At 46.5% G+C, this 20,637-nt stretch overlaps 1 protein-coding gene across 7 annotated transcripts in view; it reads right to left on the bottom strand.

Annotated features, from left to right (window-relative positions):
* The window catches only part of HLF (HLF transcription factor, PAR bZIP family member), a 53,696-nt gene that overhangs the window by 5,049 nt on the left and 28,010 nt on the right, over positions 1–20,637 (bottom strand). For all 7 annotated transcript variants that reach the window (XM_090059726.1, XM_090059728.1, XM_090059724.1 and 4 more), the window contains one exon: positions 3,109–3,329. In XM_090059726.1, coding sequence (XP_089915852.1) covers positions 3,109–3,329 — 221 coding nt within the window. The remainder of the gene's footprint in view (positions 1–3,108; positions 3,330–20,637) is intronic.

The following is a 20,637-nucleotide window of genomic DNA, read 5'->3' as shown; positions in this document are numbered from 1 at the left end:
GTGGGTTTAAAACCTCGTGCAATGAGAGCAACATCATCAGTGCCACTGACGCAGGTCCTGCAAGTGCAAATCTCCAGGCCCCGGTCTGGAACCCCCCAAAACAGCTCTGGCTTTGGCCAACGCTCGTCTGCTCCACTTTCCTCGCCTCCCTCATTCCTCCTGTCCTCCACCTTTCTTCTCTCACCCCCCTCGTCCTAGTTCCCCTCGATCTTCAAACCTTCCCCTTCTCTCCATTGCCTTTCTGTTTAGCTTCTCACGAAACAGCGGCAGTACAGTAGCTTTGGTGCCCGCTTACTTTGCTCTCTCTGTTTGCTGCATCCTTTTCTCCAATATCTAAGGGGACTGCAAGTCCTTAAGGTAGGGACTGATTATTGCTTGATGTCATATTGCTTAAAAGAAGGGGGTCCCTGACACTGAAAGCATGAACAGGTCCTGGGACCAGAGATCCTTATTGCAGCCGTTGTGCTTAGCTTGCTAGGCTAGAATAAAAGCCGACTGCTGCTGCTGCAGCTTCATCCATCTTACAGCCATGCACAGGTCCTTGTCAGCGCCTCTCCAGAACGTTTGCCAGAAGCTGCCCACGCCGTCCTGAGCATGGTTCATGGATTAGTGTGCACTCAGCATTAAGGCGTCATAAGAGTTCAGGCTGCCTTTAGGAGTTTGGACCACCAGCTACCTTCCCCTGATTCTTCCACCCTTCAATAGTATAAACCTGTGGCTGAAGGAAACGTGCAGTCATGTCGGCGTTGCTGTGATCTTAGCACACCTGAATTCAACTTCTAACGCCGCTCAGAGCACCTAAACTGAATTTCACTGCCTGGCTGACGCGCTCACGAGGCCCCCCTCTCCCTTGCTTCTGCAACAACTGCTGCACCCCGGGCAGGAGCAGAACATCACATCCGTCTTGGGATCTGTCCTCAGGCTGCATGCAAGAGGCAAGTATTTTAGCACTGCACCTGCTGTCAGCACTGAGCGGGTTAGTCCTGATAAGCTACTCTGCACCTTGTGGCAACCCTGGCAGCAATATCAAGCCATTGCACAATGCGTCTGTGGTGGGGTGGAAGCACTTTACATCTCCTGTATCTGCATAACGGAGCATACGAGGTGCAGGGAAATGGCAAACGGGGCCTAGCATATCAAAATCTCCTTCCAGCTACACTTAGATGGGACCCACCAAACATCTTAAAAAATCAGCTTGAAGCAATTTATTATTTTGTGTATCCCCCCACCCCCTCAAGACTTTACCCATCTTTATTTGAACAGACTGCAATGGGAAATCCCTTAATCCCATGCCTGAAAGAGGCAAAGCTGGCATTTAAAAATCACACGCAGCCCAGAGACAACTGACTGGTCTAATCTTCTTACCCTCCTCCAGGACTCAACAGCCAGTCTGCACGCTGGGACAGAAACCAGACTTGGGACCAGCATTTGGTTAAGAGCCAAGGCCAACCAATATGATGATCTCAGACAAGCAAGGGCCCCCAAGCTCTGCATTCAATTGTACGCTGAAAACTCAGAGTCTCTGTGTAGGGAGGACGCCAAAGTTATCCATCTCCAATACAAAACACTCCAAGGGTGTCTTTGTTGGCAATTTCCTTTTACTTTCCCAGGATAGTCTGAATGTAACCTGATATATAATGGGACATGGGAGACAACACAGCACAATGATCAGAGCTGTGGGGCAAACTCCACCTTCCTGATACTTGGGTCAGCTGTCTAACTTGGAGCGCATTTGATGCAGAAGGCCCTCTCCCTACAAACCGTTTTCTCAGTGGGGTGGCACCGACGTCACTAAGAGACTCTGCTTGGGGTGTAGTCATTTTCTACCATTGGGAAATGTGTACGAATGAAAGCTGGGGACGCTGTAGAGGAAGAGGCAACAACACCTCATTTGGTTACCACCTGAAATACGATTTTTGCAGTGACACTTGATCGTGGCAGTGCTTTCCTCAGGGGCAAAAACAGTGTGTGGCATCCCCTCTTTCCCAAACACCTTCAAGTTGGTGTAAACGCATGTCAATCCATGAACCTGGAGCCAAATCCAGAGAGCCCTGTTGACATCAATGGGGCTTGGCTCATTTGTACCGGGGCAGTAGCACACTAAAGTATGGCAGGGCTCAGCCTTGGGTGACGAATCCCCATGGACAAGGCAGGCACGAGGATAAATTTGGTGGTGGCAAAGGCTCAAGCTTAATAGCAAATTTATATATGTACCCTCCCCTCCTCCAATGCAACAGCGAGAATGGCATGTAACAGACAACTTCAAGGGGGCCAAAATATTGGCCTCACTGTCTTGACACACTGTACAACAGCTGGATTAATTAAGACCCTTCCATACAGATTCAGGGAGAGCGACGTTGCAGTGTTGTGCTTATCCTCTACTGCAAACTGAGCTAAGGGAATAATAAGCTTGCTGCAAAACTTCATCATTTCTCAGGGTCCAACTGTGCTTGGCACTGCGGAGACACTCAGAAAAGCATGGATCGATCCTGCCTTAAGAATTTATACAATCTAAAACCAGGTTTGGGCTGGAGACACGGCGTACTGCTGTGGATAGCCTACTGGACCCCAAGCACGAGCGCTGCCTCTGCACGGCACAGGCTTATCAGCAAAGATGAGTGTCGGTACCAACTAGCCTGTCCTTCCCCTCATGTTACCTAAAGGCGGCAGTACGTAGATGAGGCTATATTGCTTCTAGTTGAGGAAGCATAACCAGAGCAGAGCAGCACAGATGGCTTGCGGGTGTGCTGAAGATGTGGCCTGGGTTGGCGAGACAGAGCGAGAGCCGGTGAAAGGATGGATCAGCGGAGAAAATGAAGACCTGAACTTACGTGACTTGCACAAGGTCACATAGGAAGTTTCTGGCAGACATGGGAAATGAACCTGTCCCCTAAATTACAGCCTAGGGCCTCAGCCAGGGAGACTACCCTTCCCCTCCGTCTCATTCACGCTTTGATGTGATGCCACAGCATACTTCCACTGGGTTTACAGGAGTCACTGCAGCTTCACATCAGCATAAGGAAACAGATTCAGGCTCAAAGCCTGCATTTTCAGACCACAGCTGCCAGCGCTTGCTCCCTACCAACGTGGTCACCAGTTCCAATTTACCTTCAGATCATCTGGAATGAAGACTTTGCGGGCTTTCTTAATCATTGGCTGCGGTTTGAGCTCTTCTTCAGAGAACTTGCGTTTACGAGGGTCAAACATCTCCTGGCCAGGGATGCTGGAAAGGGCAAGATCTGCGGGGTCAGGTTCGTAGCCTACAGGAACCTGGATAGTCTCGGGGTCAATGGGGCTTGGTGTGTTACGATTTGTTGACAAGATCTGACCTGCAAGAACAAAAGACAGTCTCAAGGCATGCTATAAAACAAAAAGCAAGTAATGTTAATGGACACAGATCTTAGAGCATCTTTAAATCCTTAAAGAACTCTTCCTTATAAAATATTTGAGTATCCCTCAGAGGTACTGTGGTTAAGCATTAAAATATCCATTTGAGAGATGGTTTGAGACATCCACAGAGGTTCACTAGAATACTTCTTCAGAAATGGCTACTAATTCTGGCTACCCCCATTTCTGGATGCTCAGCGTGGAGCACACCAGTGAGTCCGGGTGGGGCTGTCGGTGCTCTGCACCCCGAGTTGGGCACACAACATTTCCACCTAAGTCGCTTGGCCAAAGTCGCACGCTAAGGAACAGGCTCTGATATCTTATCCCTTGCTCCTCCCTCCTACACAATACTCTTCCCAACTCTTCTTGGAAGCACGTTTGCTTACGTGTCCTTTTCAAGCAAGGTGCAAATTTAGCTGGGGTTGAAACAGTACGTTGCATTTATGGCAGCACAGCAGCTGGTGCAAAAGCCTTTCTGAAACACCTCGTTCTTGAAAGTTTTAGGACGGATTGTACAAATTCCCATTCTTGTGTGAATGCTACGAAAGGCGGTGCAAGTATCTGACAATATTGAAGGCTACTTAGAGGTTACGGGCACAGCAGAAAGCGTGTATAGCTATGCCCCAATGGCAACTTTTTCTGGCTTTTTTTTTTTTTTTTAGACTTAAGAAATACCAAGTATCATCTGTCCTATTCTTGATATTTGGTGAGGACCAGGTAACTGTTTCTTTGCAGAGGTGGAAAAATGTCATAACCTTTAACAAAGAGGACTTCTCCTCTACTGTTGTTGTGGACGTGGGTTAAAGGGGTGTGAAAAATAGAATAAAACACCCTTTGTCCCAGAGTTTTAAACAGTCAGATTAAAAACCATTTCCTGTTTCCACTGTTCAGGTCCCAGTCACTTGTGACTGATGAAAACTTCCTTAATATAAACAGAATCTATGTGGTTATGCCGTACAACCTGCAGATGCAAAATCCTACGTAGACTTGATTTACTAGTGTGTGTGGTCTATATATAATTACAAAAGGTAAATGTAACATATTTCATCCTGGGCCAAACCTTGTAGTTCTAGTTCAGGCAGCATTTGCATTTCAATCTATTTTAAAAACATCAGTTAAAGTTTCTGAAAATAGGAGCCTAAAGTCAGATACAGGACTGAAATAAAGACTTAGGAGCCTAAGGGTAGGATTTTCCAAAGCACCTAAGTGACTTATGAGTTCAAGCTATTATACTGACTATTTTAGTACAGTCACTGGGGAGACAATGGATTTCACGATAACTTTACAAACAGGCTACTGCTTCCATTAACATGTCTATATTTGCCAATGCATTTGCAGCAGTCACAAATCAGTACCAAAAGCCCCCAGTTCTTTAAATGCCATTTCTAACTCCACATCAAGGACATTTGCAGCATATTTTCTTATGTAACACAACGCCAATATCTGGGGGAAACTGCAAAGGCCAAAACCAAGGGTTGGTCACAGAAAACAAGAGTTTTGTAACTCCTGTTTAAAAACAGCACTGATAAAATCGGATTTCAGGAAAGGCTAGGAAGGGCTCAAGAGAAGAATACAGGAGGATCAAAGTCTCTTTATTGAAAGAAATATAAATTTACATGAGAAATAATTCAGTTACCAGCATTGTACCAAGAGCAAAGTGCTTCCTTGTCTGTCTCAGGATGTGGCACACTATTGCCAAGACCACAGTGTTGAAAACTGGACGTTTCCTGTTGTGATTCATTAATAAAATCAGAAATAGTCCTCAAGCCAGTGCATGGCCAAATGGATGACAGTAACTCAGCTGCACAGCTTGCTGTGGAAGAGCTCAGCAGCAGCAGCTGCAATCGCTGTGCCAGATCATTAGAGGACGCAAAGAGCGTGCACGCTGCTAGAGAGAACCGACTTGTTCCCGTCCAGAGAGCCCTGCTATTTGACTTTGGGCTGCGGTGCAGGATTAATAGATTTCTTGATTTTTCATGTAGCAAGATAAATTCAATTCAGATGTATTCTAGCAAGTGAAGCAAAATGAAGTTTAAAAAAAAAAAAAAAGATAAAAAGATTAAGGAATGAGGCAGAGCATACCAGACTTTGGCTTGCGTTAAAAAAAAAAAAAAAGGGTCATGGAAAGGCTTGCCGTTTCCCTTGGGTGGATAGGGCACAGCTTAAAACAAAGTTGATTAAACCATGGTTGTCTAACACCTCCTTATGCCTTTAAAAGTGGAAAAAAACCCAGGCTGTTAACTATTTTAAAGCCAGCCAGAAAGGCTCAGTAAAGCTAAAGGCGCTTTTTGAAGCCTTATTGTAAATGGATGGCTAATCTCATTTCAGATACATGGGTTGGGGAAGAAACAGGCTTATTTAAAGGATTAAATGCAGGGAAGTTTCCTTTGATGTCAGCACGTTTGTATCTCTAAGAATAGAGCAGGCAGATATTTTTCATCGCAGGCACAAACACAGAGATCTTGTAAATTCCTTATTAAAAATAGGAAGGCACCAAAACCTGCATACTTTCATGTATTTGTTGGTGAAGGGGAGTGTTCAAAAAGCATAGAGCATTTTGAAAAGGGCCTCTAGGTTTCTCACGAAACTGAACCAAACTTTGTTTTCTAAATATTTCTACATTTTATCCAATATCAAATTTGGATACTGCTATTTATCCATCTATTTATAACACCTATACACCCACTATTACCCATTATATGAGCAGCGCCCATTTACTCGTGTAACCCAAAGCACCTGTGAGGAAGGGCATGACTACTATCCCATTTTACAGATGGGAAATAGAGACACGGATATTACACAATTTGCACAGAAGACATCTGCAACACAGCAAGGATTTGAATCTGGACCTCTTGAATTCAAAACTTATGCCCTAATCCCAGGACAATTCTTCTTCCCAATTTGCAAACTAAATTATTCCAATACAAAACATGTTTTGTGTGTTTGGCATGCATATGCTTTCAAAGGAGAGAGCGAGACGCACATTTCCAGCTCAGCTCAGCTTTGGAAACTCATTTTGTGAATAAACATATAAAGGCCCTTGATACAAGTATGGGTCACAATTAGGGTTGGGCAAAATTTTCCTTGTGAACTGTTTTTGATGCAAAATGGGGTGTTCCAAGAATCATCTTCCCTAGGAAAATTTATTTTTTCCATCAGAGTATTTTGTTTAAAATAAGTCTTTTATCTGACACTGTTTAGGAAGGTATTAGTCAAAAACTGGAACATTTCCATAAGGAGAAAAAACACATTTCAGAGCAAGTCTAAAGAGTCTTCCACACGCTCCTCACAAACACACCTTCCGTGTCTCCCGACTGACAAGTTTTAGTGACGAGGGCTCCAAGCCTACAATGTGCACACCAGTGAAGCAATGCCAATGCAAAATTCATTCAATGTCCAAAGCTGGTCAGTACTTCAAAGTTAAAAAAAAAAAAAAAAGAAGAAGAATACTATTACATGTATATGAATCATGCAGAAGTCAAAAAGTATGGGTTTTGGAACTGTTCATTGCTCTTATGGCCCAAGTCTCAGCTTGGTTACACCAAAAGAAATTAGTAGTAATGCCACTGAGGACAGTAGTGTTAAGAGGAATTAAGAAAACCAGCATGAGAGGCAGGAAAATCAGTTATTTGTCCAGTGTTTTACATTAGGCAACTCCTGGCACTGTGTCTTTCTTTTCTTCTATCAAGTGTTGCCAGTAAAACTAGCCAGGAACCTGTCTTTGTTAGCTTACTGGCTAATGACCGCTGCATCTGTGTGGTGCCGGAGCTTGTAACTCAACACGCTCGTGTGGGCTGCAGCGAAGTCCGTGCACACGTACAGTACGCGGGCTCACGTTACATTGCCCGACAACCTCCCTTCCCCTGTTTGTACGGCGCTCGGGATGTGCGTCCTTCTGCAGCGTTGGTGCAGAGTGTTATTTTTATGCACTAAAATGCCTCCCGATCAGGGGTAGGTCAAATGAGAACACTGTTCCAAGGTCACGTGCCTCCCAGCGGACTAATCCTCGCATCAGCGAGCACTGCAGCTGTCACAACATCCAGCAAAGAGATGGTCAACAGACCACAGAGGCTGTGGTGTGCGAGCGGTCAGCCAAGAAGGGAGCCCATGGTACCAGCTGCCAAGGCCAGGCGGACACGAGACATCTCAGCACTGAGCAGAAGGGGCCAGAGTTTTTTCGTTTTGTTTTTAAAGGTCTCAGTGCCGGCAAACGCAGCCAAATGTTCAGAACAGCAAAAAGCTTTTAAATGGGCGCCTATAATGAAAGGTCAGATGTCTGGAAGTACTCAGTCCCCTCTGTTCTCAACGGGAAGGTGGCAGGCCCCCAGTTTCTTGGGAAAATGTGGCCACTTCACTGAGGGATGTTGAGTGCTGAGCTCTTTCGGGAAAGATTTTGACGCTGAAGAAAGAAGCAAGTTGGAAGTAAGGGTTATAGGGAAGCATAGAAACTTCTTTGCGGGCTGCCCCAGTGATGCGTCTCAGGTCCAGCTTACAGGACTCACACCCCGTTAGCTTTCCCGCTGGGGCAGCACTGCTGGGGCTCCGCGATGACCGTGGTAGCATTTGCAGGCTTCCACGGGCTTTGCAGTCAGGCCACACAAATGGGCTTCCCGCTTGGCAATCAGGCCACGTAAACCTACTCACAACACATCAGTGCAACTCTAATAGCCACGGACCCCACCGGCACCTTGTCTTCGCAAACACCCTCAGTGCGACGGCAAGAGGCATTAGCAATGGTGGAAACTTCTTCAGACTGGTAAACAAGGTTGAATAGTGAGGATAACTTAGCATTCATGACCCATAGAGACACTGCTGCTGGGGTGAGGGGGAAGCCTAGTGGCAATGCATTTGTATGTGTTCGCTGCGGAAAGGATCAAAGCCACCAACTTGCGTCCCCTCGGCGAGTGCTTCTCAGAATTTTAGATCCTGCAGCTCTTCTCCCATCTTCTACCTAGGCCCGCAACCCACCCTCGGACCCCTTACACATTTCCCCACTCCATCCCCACACCTCCTGTCCTGCAGCCCACCTCCCGGCAAACCCTCCGTTCATCTGTCCTCTCGCCCCCATAGCTCCGCAGTCTCTACACCTCTCCTGCGTCGCCCCACAGGCTCTGTCCCCTGCACCTGTACTAGCTCGGCACGTCCTGCTAGCCCTGGAACAGAAGCAGAATAGATGCATCTGCACTGTGCTGTTACCAGGCTAATTAATTAGTCCCATCTGTCAAAAGTGTCCACAGAGGCTATACTGATTCCTGTAAATTAGGGATTACAAGCATGATACAGTCTGGTGCCAGAAATATTCAGAGGAGGGTTGACTGACCTCCCCACCCCACTTCTTCATCCACCCTTACAGCCCATCTGCAGACCATCCCCGCTGGTGGGGCCAGATGGTTAAGAACCACTGGCCTTGGTCATCAAACAGCTGCTTAGATGTAATAATTTTTACTTGCTGCCGTGGCTAATTAAGCAGCCCAACTGGCAGGCATGAAAATATTTTTGTATGCCTAAATAACTGAGGAACATGCTCAAGGGCACAGGATAACTCAGTAGGAGGAGACTTGAAGATCTGTCTCCAGTTGTAAGTGCTACAGCACACGGCATGCTAACACCACAAAATAAACTCGTGTCATGGGTTGATTTGCTGATGGCTTTTAAGGTGTATTGCAAAGAGCCCAGAGAGCAAGTTCAGGATCACAACCTACTATTGGTCACAACATTTAAAAGAAAAAAGTCCAGTTTCTACTTCCCCCAAATCTACCAGTTCAGCCACCTCCCTGCTGGGCCCCCCTCGGGCCCCGGGAGAGACACGCCTGGGCCAGGGGTTAGCGAGGAGTTAGTTAGGGTACTTCTGGAGAGGCTGGACGTGTTCAAGTCCGCTGGTCCGGACGATCTTCACCCTAGGGTTCTACAGGAACTGGCCGAGGTCATTGCGGGACCCCTGGCGCGGCTCTATGAGCACTCGTGGTGCTCTGGCGAGGTGCCGGAGGACTGGAAGAGGGCCAATGTGGTCCCTATCTTCAAAAAGGGAAAAAAAGAGGACCCGGGAAATTACAGGTCAGTTAGTCTTACCTCAATCCCGGGTAAGCTCTTTGAAAAAATTATCCTGGCACACATCCAGGAGGGCCTTGCGGGGGAATGCATGCTCAGGGGCAACCAACATGGGTTCATCAGTGGCAGGTCTTGTCAGACCAACCTGGTGGCCTTTTACGATCAGGTCACCAAATCTTTAGACGCAGGGGTTGCTGTGGATGTAGTCTTTCTGGACTTCCGGAAGGCTTTCGACACTGTCTCTCACCCTGTCCTCATCGAAAAGCTGGGAGACTGTGGTGTCGATGCCCACACAGTCAAATGGGTCGCCAACTGGTTGGAGGGCCGCACCCAGAGGGTGGTGGTGGATGGGTTCTTCTCGACCTGGAAGGACGTGGGCAGTGGGGTCCCCCAAGGCTCGGTCCTCGGGCCCGCGCTGTTCAACATCTTCATCAGTGACTTGGATGAGGGGGTAGAAAGCACCCTGTTCAAGTTTGCTGATGACACTAAGATGTGGGGGGATGTGGGTGCACTAGAAGGGTGCAATAGGCTACAAGCTGACCTTGACAGGTTGCAACGGTGGGCGGATGAGAATAGGATGGGGTTTAACACTGATAAGTGCAAGGTGTTGCACATGGGGAGGAAGAACCGGCACCACACTTACAGGTTGGGGAACTCCCCTCTTGCCAGCACGGAGACGGAAAAGGATCTTGGAGTCGTCATTGACTCCACGATGAACATGGGCCGGCAGTGTGGGGAGGCAGTCAAGAAGGCCAACCGTACCCTGTCATGCATCCACAGATGCATCTCGAGCAGGTCCAGGGAGGTGATCCTCCCCCTCTATGCGGCACTGGTCAGGCCGCAGCTGGAGTACTGCGTCCAGTTCTGGGCGCCACACTTCAAGAGGGACGTGGACGATATGGAAAGAGTTCAGAGGAGGGCCACTCGTATGATCAGGGGTCAGCAGGGCAGGCCTTATGAGGAGAGGCTACGGGACCTGAACCTGTTTAGCCTCCACAAGAGAAGGTTAAGGGGGGACCTTGTGGCCTGCTACAAACTGGTCAGGGGGGATCAGCGGGTATTGGGGGAGTCCCTGTTCCCCGTGCGCTGCCAGGAGTGACCAGGAATAACGGTCACAAACTGGCGGAGGGTAAGTTTAGATTAGATATTAGGAGGCGCTACTTCACAGTCAGGGCGGCTAGGGCCTGGAACCGGCTTCCAGGGGAAGTGGTGCAGGCTCCTAGCCTGGGGATTTTTAAAAGGAAGTTAGATGAGCACCTTGCCGGGGTCATCTGACCCCGGTGCTCTTTCCTGCCAAGGCAGGGGGTCGGACTGGATGATCTACCTAGGTCCCTTCCGACTCTAGCTACTATGAAACTATGAAACTACTCCAGCACCGGAAACCCTCTCTCCCCCACCCCCCGCCCCTTGCAGTTCAGAACATGTAGATGAAAATGGGGGATAAAAACAAGAATATATTGCAATCACTTCTATTTTGTTCCAGCTTTCCCCCCCTGTCTGCATGCAGGGGATTCACTAGGATTGTTAGAAGCTCAAAAAGAAATAAATTAGGCACTTTTCAGTTACCAGACTTTCTTCTGCAAACTAAAATGTGCTTCGAGTTTGTTGGTTCTGATATGCCCGTTACACAGACACACATCTTCTTCTAGTGGAGTTGCCTTTGAGAACAACTACTGCAGCGTAAATACGTTTTCTGAGTCTTCTTTCCCTTTGGCAGGTGTCCAGCTCTTCAGGCTAGTTTTCTTCCACCAAATCACAGCCTGTCCCCACTTAAACCCTAATCTGTTATTAACGCTCTCATCCTATGCAGTAATCAGGACAAGAAAAATGGAAGGGAGAGGAGCTAAATGAAAGGAGCGTTAGGAAGCCTGGTCATTTATTTTAGGGCAGTATCGCAATAGCTTTGTTGCATGATAACTGCCAGGTGACATTAATATAAACCACATTTTATCTTCTCACTTTGCACTCACGCTATTAATGGTTTAGTGCAGTCTTGAAATCTAAACATTTACATAGATAATAAGAACATACTTTGCCCGTACACTAAATTGAGCGGCAATGCATGGTGTAGGAAATACCAGTCCTCACGCTGCAGGAAAAAAACAACCCCAGGCAACTAGAGGTTTCAAAGAAAAGTCACCCTTGAACATGTTATTGCAATTATTTAAGTAGCGTTAAATTTGCTTCTGAAGAATTCAGTGCCGGACGCAGAACTATTTTGACCATTACTTTGACCCAGTATGGCCATTTCTGCCCTGTACAAAACGGCTGGTCTTGCTGGTCCTTGCGGCTAACCAGTACCAAGGTCTGAAGAAAGTGGCAGGTGAATTGTGCCTAGGATGTGACAACAGTCAGCTGAGTGACTAGAAACAAAAAACTTCGATAGGCAAGAGTGTCGTTTGCCGAGCTTATGTTTTAGTGATTCCAAAAAAAAAGTCATTTCAGACCTGGGTACCATGTGCTTTCCTGCTTGGTGCCTGGATGAAATTATAGGTCGGTCTGATTATTAAGGTTATTAAGATCATGCTGCCTTCAACTGCTTATATCTTTGCCAAACTTGTACCGTTCCTTTTAATATTTCACCTGCTAGGCGGTTGCTGCAGGCTACATGCAGATGTCCACATGGACGTGTATATGTGTGGGTGTTTTTTGTTCTTTTAGATTTTCAGCTAAGATACTTCAGCAGTTTCCAAAACTAGAGTGACAAGGAAAATAACTTTTGACCGTGTCAAAAATATTCTGGTGAGGTTTTCTTCAAAAGTAGGCCAGCTCAGCTCCCAGGTTAGCGGGCCACATACAATATGTAGTGGGTGATAGCATGGGGTTAGAGGGGCCAGTGAAGAGCAGAGGAATGGGGAGGGGGGGGCCTATGAATTTCCATGCACATAGTTCACTTTGGTTTATATTTGACTTGGCTGTACTGAACATTAGGACACTGTGCAATGGTTTCTGGAGTAGCTGTAGTTGCTACCATCTGGAACCAACTTCCAAGAGAAGCGGTGCTGGCTCCTACCCTGGGGATCTTTAAGAGGAGGCTAGATGTACACCTTGCTGGGGTCGTTTGACCCCAGTACTCTTTCCTGCCATGGCAGGGGGTCGGACTTGATGATCTGCTCAGGTCCCTTCCGACCCTAGAAACTATGAAACTATCAATTCACTAGCCTATCTTCAAATGTCCCTTCCTTTCCTAAAGGGAAAAGCCTGGGGCAGCATTTGCAGGCTCATGTAGAGGCCTTAAAAAAAAAAAAAAAAAAAAAACTTTCAAAAAAATAATCCAAGTCCATCTTCCCTTCCACTGGAAGCCCCCTCTCCACCTTGAATAACCATAACCCATAAACAACAGACTTACCTGATCCCTTTCCCCCAGGTAATAATCTCATTTGGTGCTCATATGCATACCTTAACACAGACTATTAAATTAAAATCAAAGATAGTGCAAGTCCTCATGCTGCAGTGATGCGATTACCAGTGTGTGCTTAGCCTAGGGACCTGGAAGAATCCCAGCTTTGCTCATGCTCTCCTGTTTTTTTTCCATTTACTCAGCTCACGCGTGCATGTAACTTTGGCTAGTGAATGCGTGGGGTGGTATGTCTGCTCCAAGCCAAACACGCTCCGGAGCGCATGGTGCCTTTGCAAGAGATATGCTGCTTCTGCCTTGTGTATCCATTACCTAGCCATGGGCCCCAAACCCAATCTTTTCATTCCCCTCGCTAGCTGTTCTCAAAAGCCCGAGGAGTGAGATTTCAAAGAGAACGGAAAAGCGCTGAACTACTGTTCTTGCACAGGCGCTTGCAACAAAGGTGCGTGTCCCGTGCCACCCCCTCAGCCAGCAGTTTGGTCTCATTCTCAGTCTTTCCTGGGCAATGATCTCCTCGCAGGACAGAAGAAAGGTTCAGGACGCACTTCACACCTAACGCCATGGAAAGCGATCCCTCCGAAACCCTCTGTTCACGACTCCCACCCTGAGAGCTCACCAGTAAGTACACAGGTTGCCCTACATACACATTTTGAACACTGAGGCTACGTCCAGATGAGCACGGACGTGCACTATGTGGCACCGCAGACCTGTCTGCAGTGCCACGTGCACCACATGCAGCCGTTTCTCACGCTGCTACCTTGAAGCATGGCCGGGGGTGTTGAACCCCGAGCCTTAAAAAAGCAGGGTGGTGCACATGATGGCAGCACGCACCGCCCAAAACCAGAGCCAGAGCCTGGCCTGCCACGCGCCAGGGCACGCGCAGCACAGGCATTCCCCAGGGACAAGGTGCGCCACTGCTTCTTATCCCCGGGAAAACAGATGGTCGCGCTCACCTGGACGTGGCCTGAGAGCCAAAACCTCTGAGACAGAGGAGTCTTTTCATGATGCAATTCCCCTTCCATCTACTAGTGATCATTTCCCACAATGCCTTGAGGAAGCGTCTTAGCGGATGCGAGGAACTCGAGGCTGCTCTCTGTTTTAAAACCAATTCACAGTAGTAGCAACTGAATACGCATTGCCAAGGGCAACTCATCCCCGCCTAGCTGCCAAACTAGAGGCTCACAAATTAAATACGATGACGAATGATTATTAGGCCAGAGCAATTAGCAAACGTCTTCATCCGTTCACACGCAAGTTTGTTCACTGAGAATTATCAGCAAGGCACCCCGCAAGCCACTTGCTGGCCACTAGGAAGTGTATTTTTCACAAGTCACTTTTCTCCATACCACCCAAGGTGGAGAGTTCAAAATCAGTCCCCAATCCCAAGATTCGACATGATTTTCAAACAACACTGCACTACTGGTCTTAACAGATATACACATATGGTGTACAGTACAGTTCTACGTCTACCATACATGTTGGAAATGACTGAAGCTCTTTTGTGTGGTCTACTAAATTTCTTTAATTTTCCAACATCCTAAACAGCAGGGTAAATGTGACTTGGATTAAACAAGCGTTATCGCCTCCCAGCTTCCTGGATGGTCGATTATTGCAATACAGTGGGATCGGCTGGGGATTATCCATACGGGTGAAAAGTGACAATGTATTTTTCTTAAACTGTTTTATCAAATGTCACCCTTAAACTTCTAAGCGTATCTCCCCAAGCCCAAAGAAAGCAGATTAGGCCCTATCTGCTATTGTCCTTTTCATATTTTCCATAAGAAATATCTAAAGGTGCAAATACAGATAATGCTATTTAGCAGTCTTGGGGAACTGATAGGTTTTTCAAGGATGACTGCAGTCATTAAGACTTTTTCCTCTTGTGCACTTTGCTATTACAGTCAGGCATCCTGCAGGACTGTGCTCCTGCAAGGCACCGTGCTATCATCTAGGCAGACAGGATCAAATCTTGCAGACCTTACATGAATGAAGTCGGCAATATTTGGCCCCAAGAAAAAGGCATGCCCAAACAAACAACAGGAGGAACTTCTGAGGGCTTGGAGCGCTGCAGCTGAGGACTGCAATAATGTATGTGCTCAGAAAATGATGTGGGTTTTACCTTTTTCACTCCTGTTAACTCCCATTTTCATGAAGTAGGTAGTGTTGCCACAGCAACTGTCACAACGCATCACTTCTGCTTTCTCTGACATTGAGACCATCTTTTTTATTATTATTTCAAAAACTCAGATATGTAGATGTTCGTCTTTTATTTGCATGCCCTCTGTGCTTTGGACATAAAATGTGTAAGTAACGGAGCTGCCTAATGCAAGAGGATATTCTCATCTTTTAGTGGCTAACCTTATGCCACATCTTTCCTGATTCTCATTTTACGAATGCATAAGGAACAATACAAACAGCACTGCAGAGGCGTATAGCGCTCCAGGGGCACAAGGGTACATCAGGAGTCAGTCTCCTAAGACAGGCAGTGCTCAGCACCACCATTTATTTGTTCCCTCTAAGAACACAACCCAATGTTCTGGTGCATCTTGACAGAACTAACCAACCCATTCATGGGTGAAGAAATGTATGCTTCCTCATGCCCGGATCTGCGTGTGTACTTAATTCCACATTATTCACACCTAGACAGCGCTACACATCTACAATATGCAGGACATTTTGTATGATGCCCCTCTTTCAGCAGCCGAACTTGCGTTGGAAAGAAACGTCTACCCAAGCGAGAGGTTCTCTGAAGCTTTCTACCTGCTTTAGAGAGTGCTTGTTTTAGCAGCTAGGAATGAGGACTAGTTTGTGGTTTTCCTGCTTAATTGCTGTGTGAACCCGGGCAAGTCCATTGACTTCTCTGTGCCTCAGTTTTGCTGTTTGTGTCTGGGTCTGACACCGCAAGCCTCCGGCAGAGGCTGTATTTGTTGTGTGTCGTAGGCAAGTATCACCCAACAAGTGGCAACCCACCAACTGCCCGCATGTTAAAATGATTGTGGGATACTTCCATGCCACAAAGAAGTTTCTGTTTCAACAAGCAAAATCTGGAATGGGCTTCCAAGGGAGGTGGTGCTCTCCCCTACCTTGGAGGTGTTCAAGAAGAGCTGGGACAAGCACCTGGCTGGGGTTACTTGACCCCAGCGCTCATTTCTGCCTACGGCAGGGCGTCGACTCGATGATCTACTAGGTCCCTTCCGACCCTAGAAAGCTATAAAGCAACTTTGTGGCTGATCTGCCATTTTTTATCCAGAGATAAACAGGTTTAATACCTGGCTTGTTACAATTTGTCCAGCGATACTCACATATAATGTGTGACAAATCTGACAAAATAAAATATATTTTACTGTGGCTGAACAGGTGCAACACACTCGTTTCTGCAAACAACAAACACTATAAAAATGTAGTTTTAACACACATCACCATAGCACTCAGTGTATAGGGGGAAGGGGGGTAATGTTCCCTCTAAGGCAGGGGCGGGCAATTATTTTGGGCGGAGGGCGGCTTATTGAGTTTTGGCAAGCCATCGAGGACTGTATGACAGGCAGCCAGGGGCAGATAAATATTAATTTTCTAAATTTTTTAGGGGCCCCGCAGGCCAAACAGAATGGCCTAGCGGGCCGCACTTTGTCAGCCTGCTCTAAGGCGTAGTGGTTCATGAGCGTGCCATTCCCAAATTGGTCCCGCCGTCCCCTTTTGGCATGTACCATTTTGGTCCGCCTGTAGTTGGTTTCTCCCGCGCTGTGGCCAGCAGGTAGGTGCACGCAAGTCCCCCGTTGTTGCATGGCATGATTTTTTTACTGTGTGGCAATGCATGCGTGCAGCTTAAAGGGAACACGGAAGGTGGGGTGAACAGCACTGATTATGCTGTACTCCAGTTTTTGTAGTGTAGACTTTTCTGTACCAAAAAAATAGCAAAATAGTGAGATAAACTGATAGCAAATAATCAGGAACTCACTCCAAGCTACTCAGGAAAACTGGGGAAGGGCCTGTCTGCCGCCAAAGGTGATTTCACAGACAAATCAGCTGCAGACAAAGCGCAGGTTGACTGCCAGTTCAAGGTCTGGTATCTCTGCACTGAAGGCAAGAGTATGTATATCTACTCTTCTGAAGCGTTTCCAGTCACTTTCCAAAACAAGCAGCCCCGATGCCAGGTTATACCTCACGTGTATGTTGAAGTTAGCAGTGCTCCAGGAAGGTGCAGGGGTCTGCCTCAGAGGATTTCACTGGAGGAAAGAGGCTGCACTCTTCATAGATGGGGACTCTTAGTCACGTAGGGCATCGAGACACTTAGTGGGGATTGGATGTTCTAGTTCTCTGCAAGCTTCAACCCTAATGTCATAAGAGACAGACTTGAGTTGTACGATATCTGGCAGTTATTTTTGGGGTGGGCTGGCAGGATGAACAATGAATGTTCACCCAACTATTCCTCTTTAGAGTTACTCCATATAGGAAGTCAGTTAATCTCCTCATCTTCCACTGGCATTATGGCTAGCTCTTCTTCTCACTCAGCACATGCGAACTCAAGCTGCTCCCCTATTGCACAACTTCCAGTAGCCACGACCAAAGGATTTGTGCAATAAGTTACGATCCAGAAGACTACAACTGTGCCTCTTTGGTGAACCTCTCTGAATTTCATACACACACCTGGCACTCATAACCATCAAAAACTGTGCACATATTCTGTCTTAAAAAGCAGACAGTCTTCAAAGAAATCTGGTACACAGGCAACCCCCGCTTAGCGCTTTCAAATGGTTCCCGAAAAACTGAGCGTTAAGCAAAACTGAAAGTTTCTGATGACCTGAGATGACGACCCCAAGCCTTTTTGATGACCCAAGCTGGCGACCGCGAGCGTTATAATGAAACTCACTGAGCGCTATGTGGAACCGGGTATCAATGTCAAATGAGTGTTGTAGCGAAACAGCGCACAGTGAAAAAGCATTAAGCGGGTGTTGCCTGTATATGCATGTGTAGTCGATCTTATGGAACTTGGTAAAAATTGAGCTTCATTTAAATGGCAATATTCAGTGTTACCTTACAGTGCATTGCAATGAGTTTAAGTCACCACATACTGGACTCCTCCATCTACCTGCACTGGCAACGGCATTTGATTTTTGGACACTTATTTTTAAATGGCTGAGAAATACGGGAGAAACTCACAAGCAAGTTGACCCTGCATGCCCTTACTCCAGGCACTAGCCTCGGCTTAGATGAAAGGTCTCTTTGCGAGTGAGTACGCGTTAGCTCAGTGCCCTTCTTATCCCCTTCAGGCCCCGCTACTGAACAGCTGATGTTGGCAAACATACATAGCTCCCAAAACTTGGGAAGGAATGAGTTAAGTTGTGCAAAGGGAAAATTAATCTGCAAAAGAAATACCTTTCTTCTTTCTGCACAACTAGCTAATTGCTTAACAGGAACCTGTTGGATATGTTTCAGGAGCTTTAGGAGATCTGCTGAGGACACTTTTGAGAATCGCTGAAGCTGCTGAATGGAAAATGCCTCAAAGGACCATGGACAAGTGTTTCTGAGATTACTGATAATGGCTAAGATAGTCAAAAACACTTACTATCAATCAGGTCCTAGAACTTATTCAAATGCAATAAGAATTAAGTACTCAGCTACTTTAGGCTTCTTTGAAAATCCCAACGTTTCTGTTTCGTCTCTGCTACAGTTTTCACCAAAAATGAAGAAAGCAAAGTCTATAAACAAAGAAACAACATGGGACTCGTGGACAGAAGAAATGTAACAGATGTGCAACACAGGGTCCAAAAAAATTGCAAGACTGCCTAGTGTCACCAAAAAAAAGTAAACATTTTTGCTGCACTGAAAATTAACCAGCGTGACAAAGAACACATTAAATGTACTTAAAAAAATATACAGCCCAAGGAAACAGGAAAACTCTACTGGGGTGACTACAAAGGGATATGTAGTTTAGTACTCAATGTTTGAAAATTCAGCGCTTGTGAGCTAATTTTAACTCTGGGTATGACCTTGTCATTTGATCTCCCTGTGTGTCAGATCGCCGCTCTATGTCTATGTATGTAATTTCCCTGGATGATGGGGGTACCATGCAGCCGATTTAATCAAAATTTGTAAAACACTTTTGAGATAGTTGGCTCTAAAGTACAAATATTGATTATCCGATTCGTCTCTAGCTACTTCATTTTATTCATTTTTTCTTATAATCTTTAAAAGGTGCCCAATATACTGAAACGGTACCTTATTTTGGCTTAAATGCCAAATGTGCTCTTTATTTAATCAAACAAATCATCCATCTCCCTCTTCCCACCCCACACAAAATAATCAAGGGCCATGAGGAAAAAATTGTACAGAGAAAATAAATTAAAATGAGTGAACGTGCAAATGGACTAGATGATCTGCTCAGGTCCCTTCTGACCCTAGAAACTATGAAATGTACCTGGTGTGTTGGGGTCGTTACGGAAATCTGGCTTATGCCAGACTCAGATATATATAATTTCTCTTACACTACTGACTAGCAGCATACAGATACAATAGTAAAGAACCTCTCAATGTTTCATTAATAAACCCTTCTCATCAGATAACTAAAACAGTGAAATTAAAATTTCCTCTGTTCTAAAACTGAGTCTTATGAAAAGTGAGAATCCAAGAGCTTTGATTAGCTTTGCCCAGCCATTTCCAAAATCTCTGCTTCAACTTGTACAAAACAGTCTTATGCTCGGTGCAGCATTATGTATAACAAGGCTGCGCAAAACTTCAGGCCCTGATTCTATTTGGCCCGATTCGGTGGCCGAATCTCCAAATCCAAATCGAATCAGGAGACCCTTTAATCTCTCCGAATCGAACAGGAAAGATCTGGCGAGTCATACATAGACACAGCTTTAAATGTTTTTTTCTACATAGCTCTAGGTAGCAGGCAGCTCATGAATGCTGCGGTGCTGGGGTGCACGGAGCGTCCCACAGGAGCGCGGGGGGCCCCAGCGTGCTCAGCAGCAGACCCAGAAGTGGACCAGAAGCACTTCCAGTCCACTTCTGGGTCTGCCCCCCCCGGCTTGGCGACTGGTGCCTCCTGGGTCTGGGGGGGCACTTGGGATATCCCCCACGGCCAATCACTGAGCTGGGGGGCCCCCCATGCGCTCCACAGTAGATCCGGAAGTGGACTGGAAGTATTTCTGGTCAGCTTTCAGGTTCACTGCTAAGCACGCAGGGGACCCCCCACCAGCCCCGTGCTGCTGCGAGATGCTCCACGCACCCCAGCATCACAGTGTTCAGTAGCTATGCTGGTACCTTGAGGTACATAGACAAGACATTTGAAGCTGTGTCTATGGCTGAATCATTGATTCTCTGAATCAGCATCAAATCTTCACATTTGGATTTGGCCAAATTGAATCAGGGACAGTGATCTGAATCAATTAATCGAATCACTGTCCTCGATTTGGGCCGAATCCAAATCCGAATGAAATATGGCCCATTTTGCACACCCCTACTGTATAATGTCATGATTTGCTGAAGTAATTAACCATTTTGCGTTAATCAATTTTCAGCAGTCCACACTGACACAAAGGGCCCAATTTTTTGCTGGTGGTTTGCCATGCAAACATCTGTGAAGATGAAACCCTGTTCTTGGTGCCCTATGCGACTCAGACTTTAGTGAATTCAAATTTAACATGAGCCAAAAACAAAGTTTGCATGCGGGGGGGGGAGGGGTGTTAAAATGGGTGCAGGGATTTCTATGGATTGAGTCCTTTTGATGGCTTTGCTTTCTTTTGGAGATGAAGACAGGCAAGGCTCACTGCTTCCCAGAGCAGGCGTGGGGCCCTGGTTCACAGTGTTTTGCGTGCGTGGTTGGCACTACTGGCACTCTCAAC

Source organism: Crocodylus siamensis, chromosome 8 (genome assembly GCF_052110815.1).
Source record: "Crocodylus siamensis isolate JL-2025a chromosome 8, ASM5211081v1, whole genome shotgun sequence".
Lineage (NCBI taxonomy): Eukaryota > Metazoa > Chordata > Crocodylia > Crocodylidae > Crocodylus > Crocodylus siamensis.
Note: the sequence above shows the minus strand (reverse complement) of the source record. Positions and strands in the feature narration are given on the sequence as shown.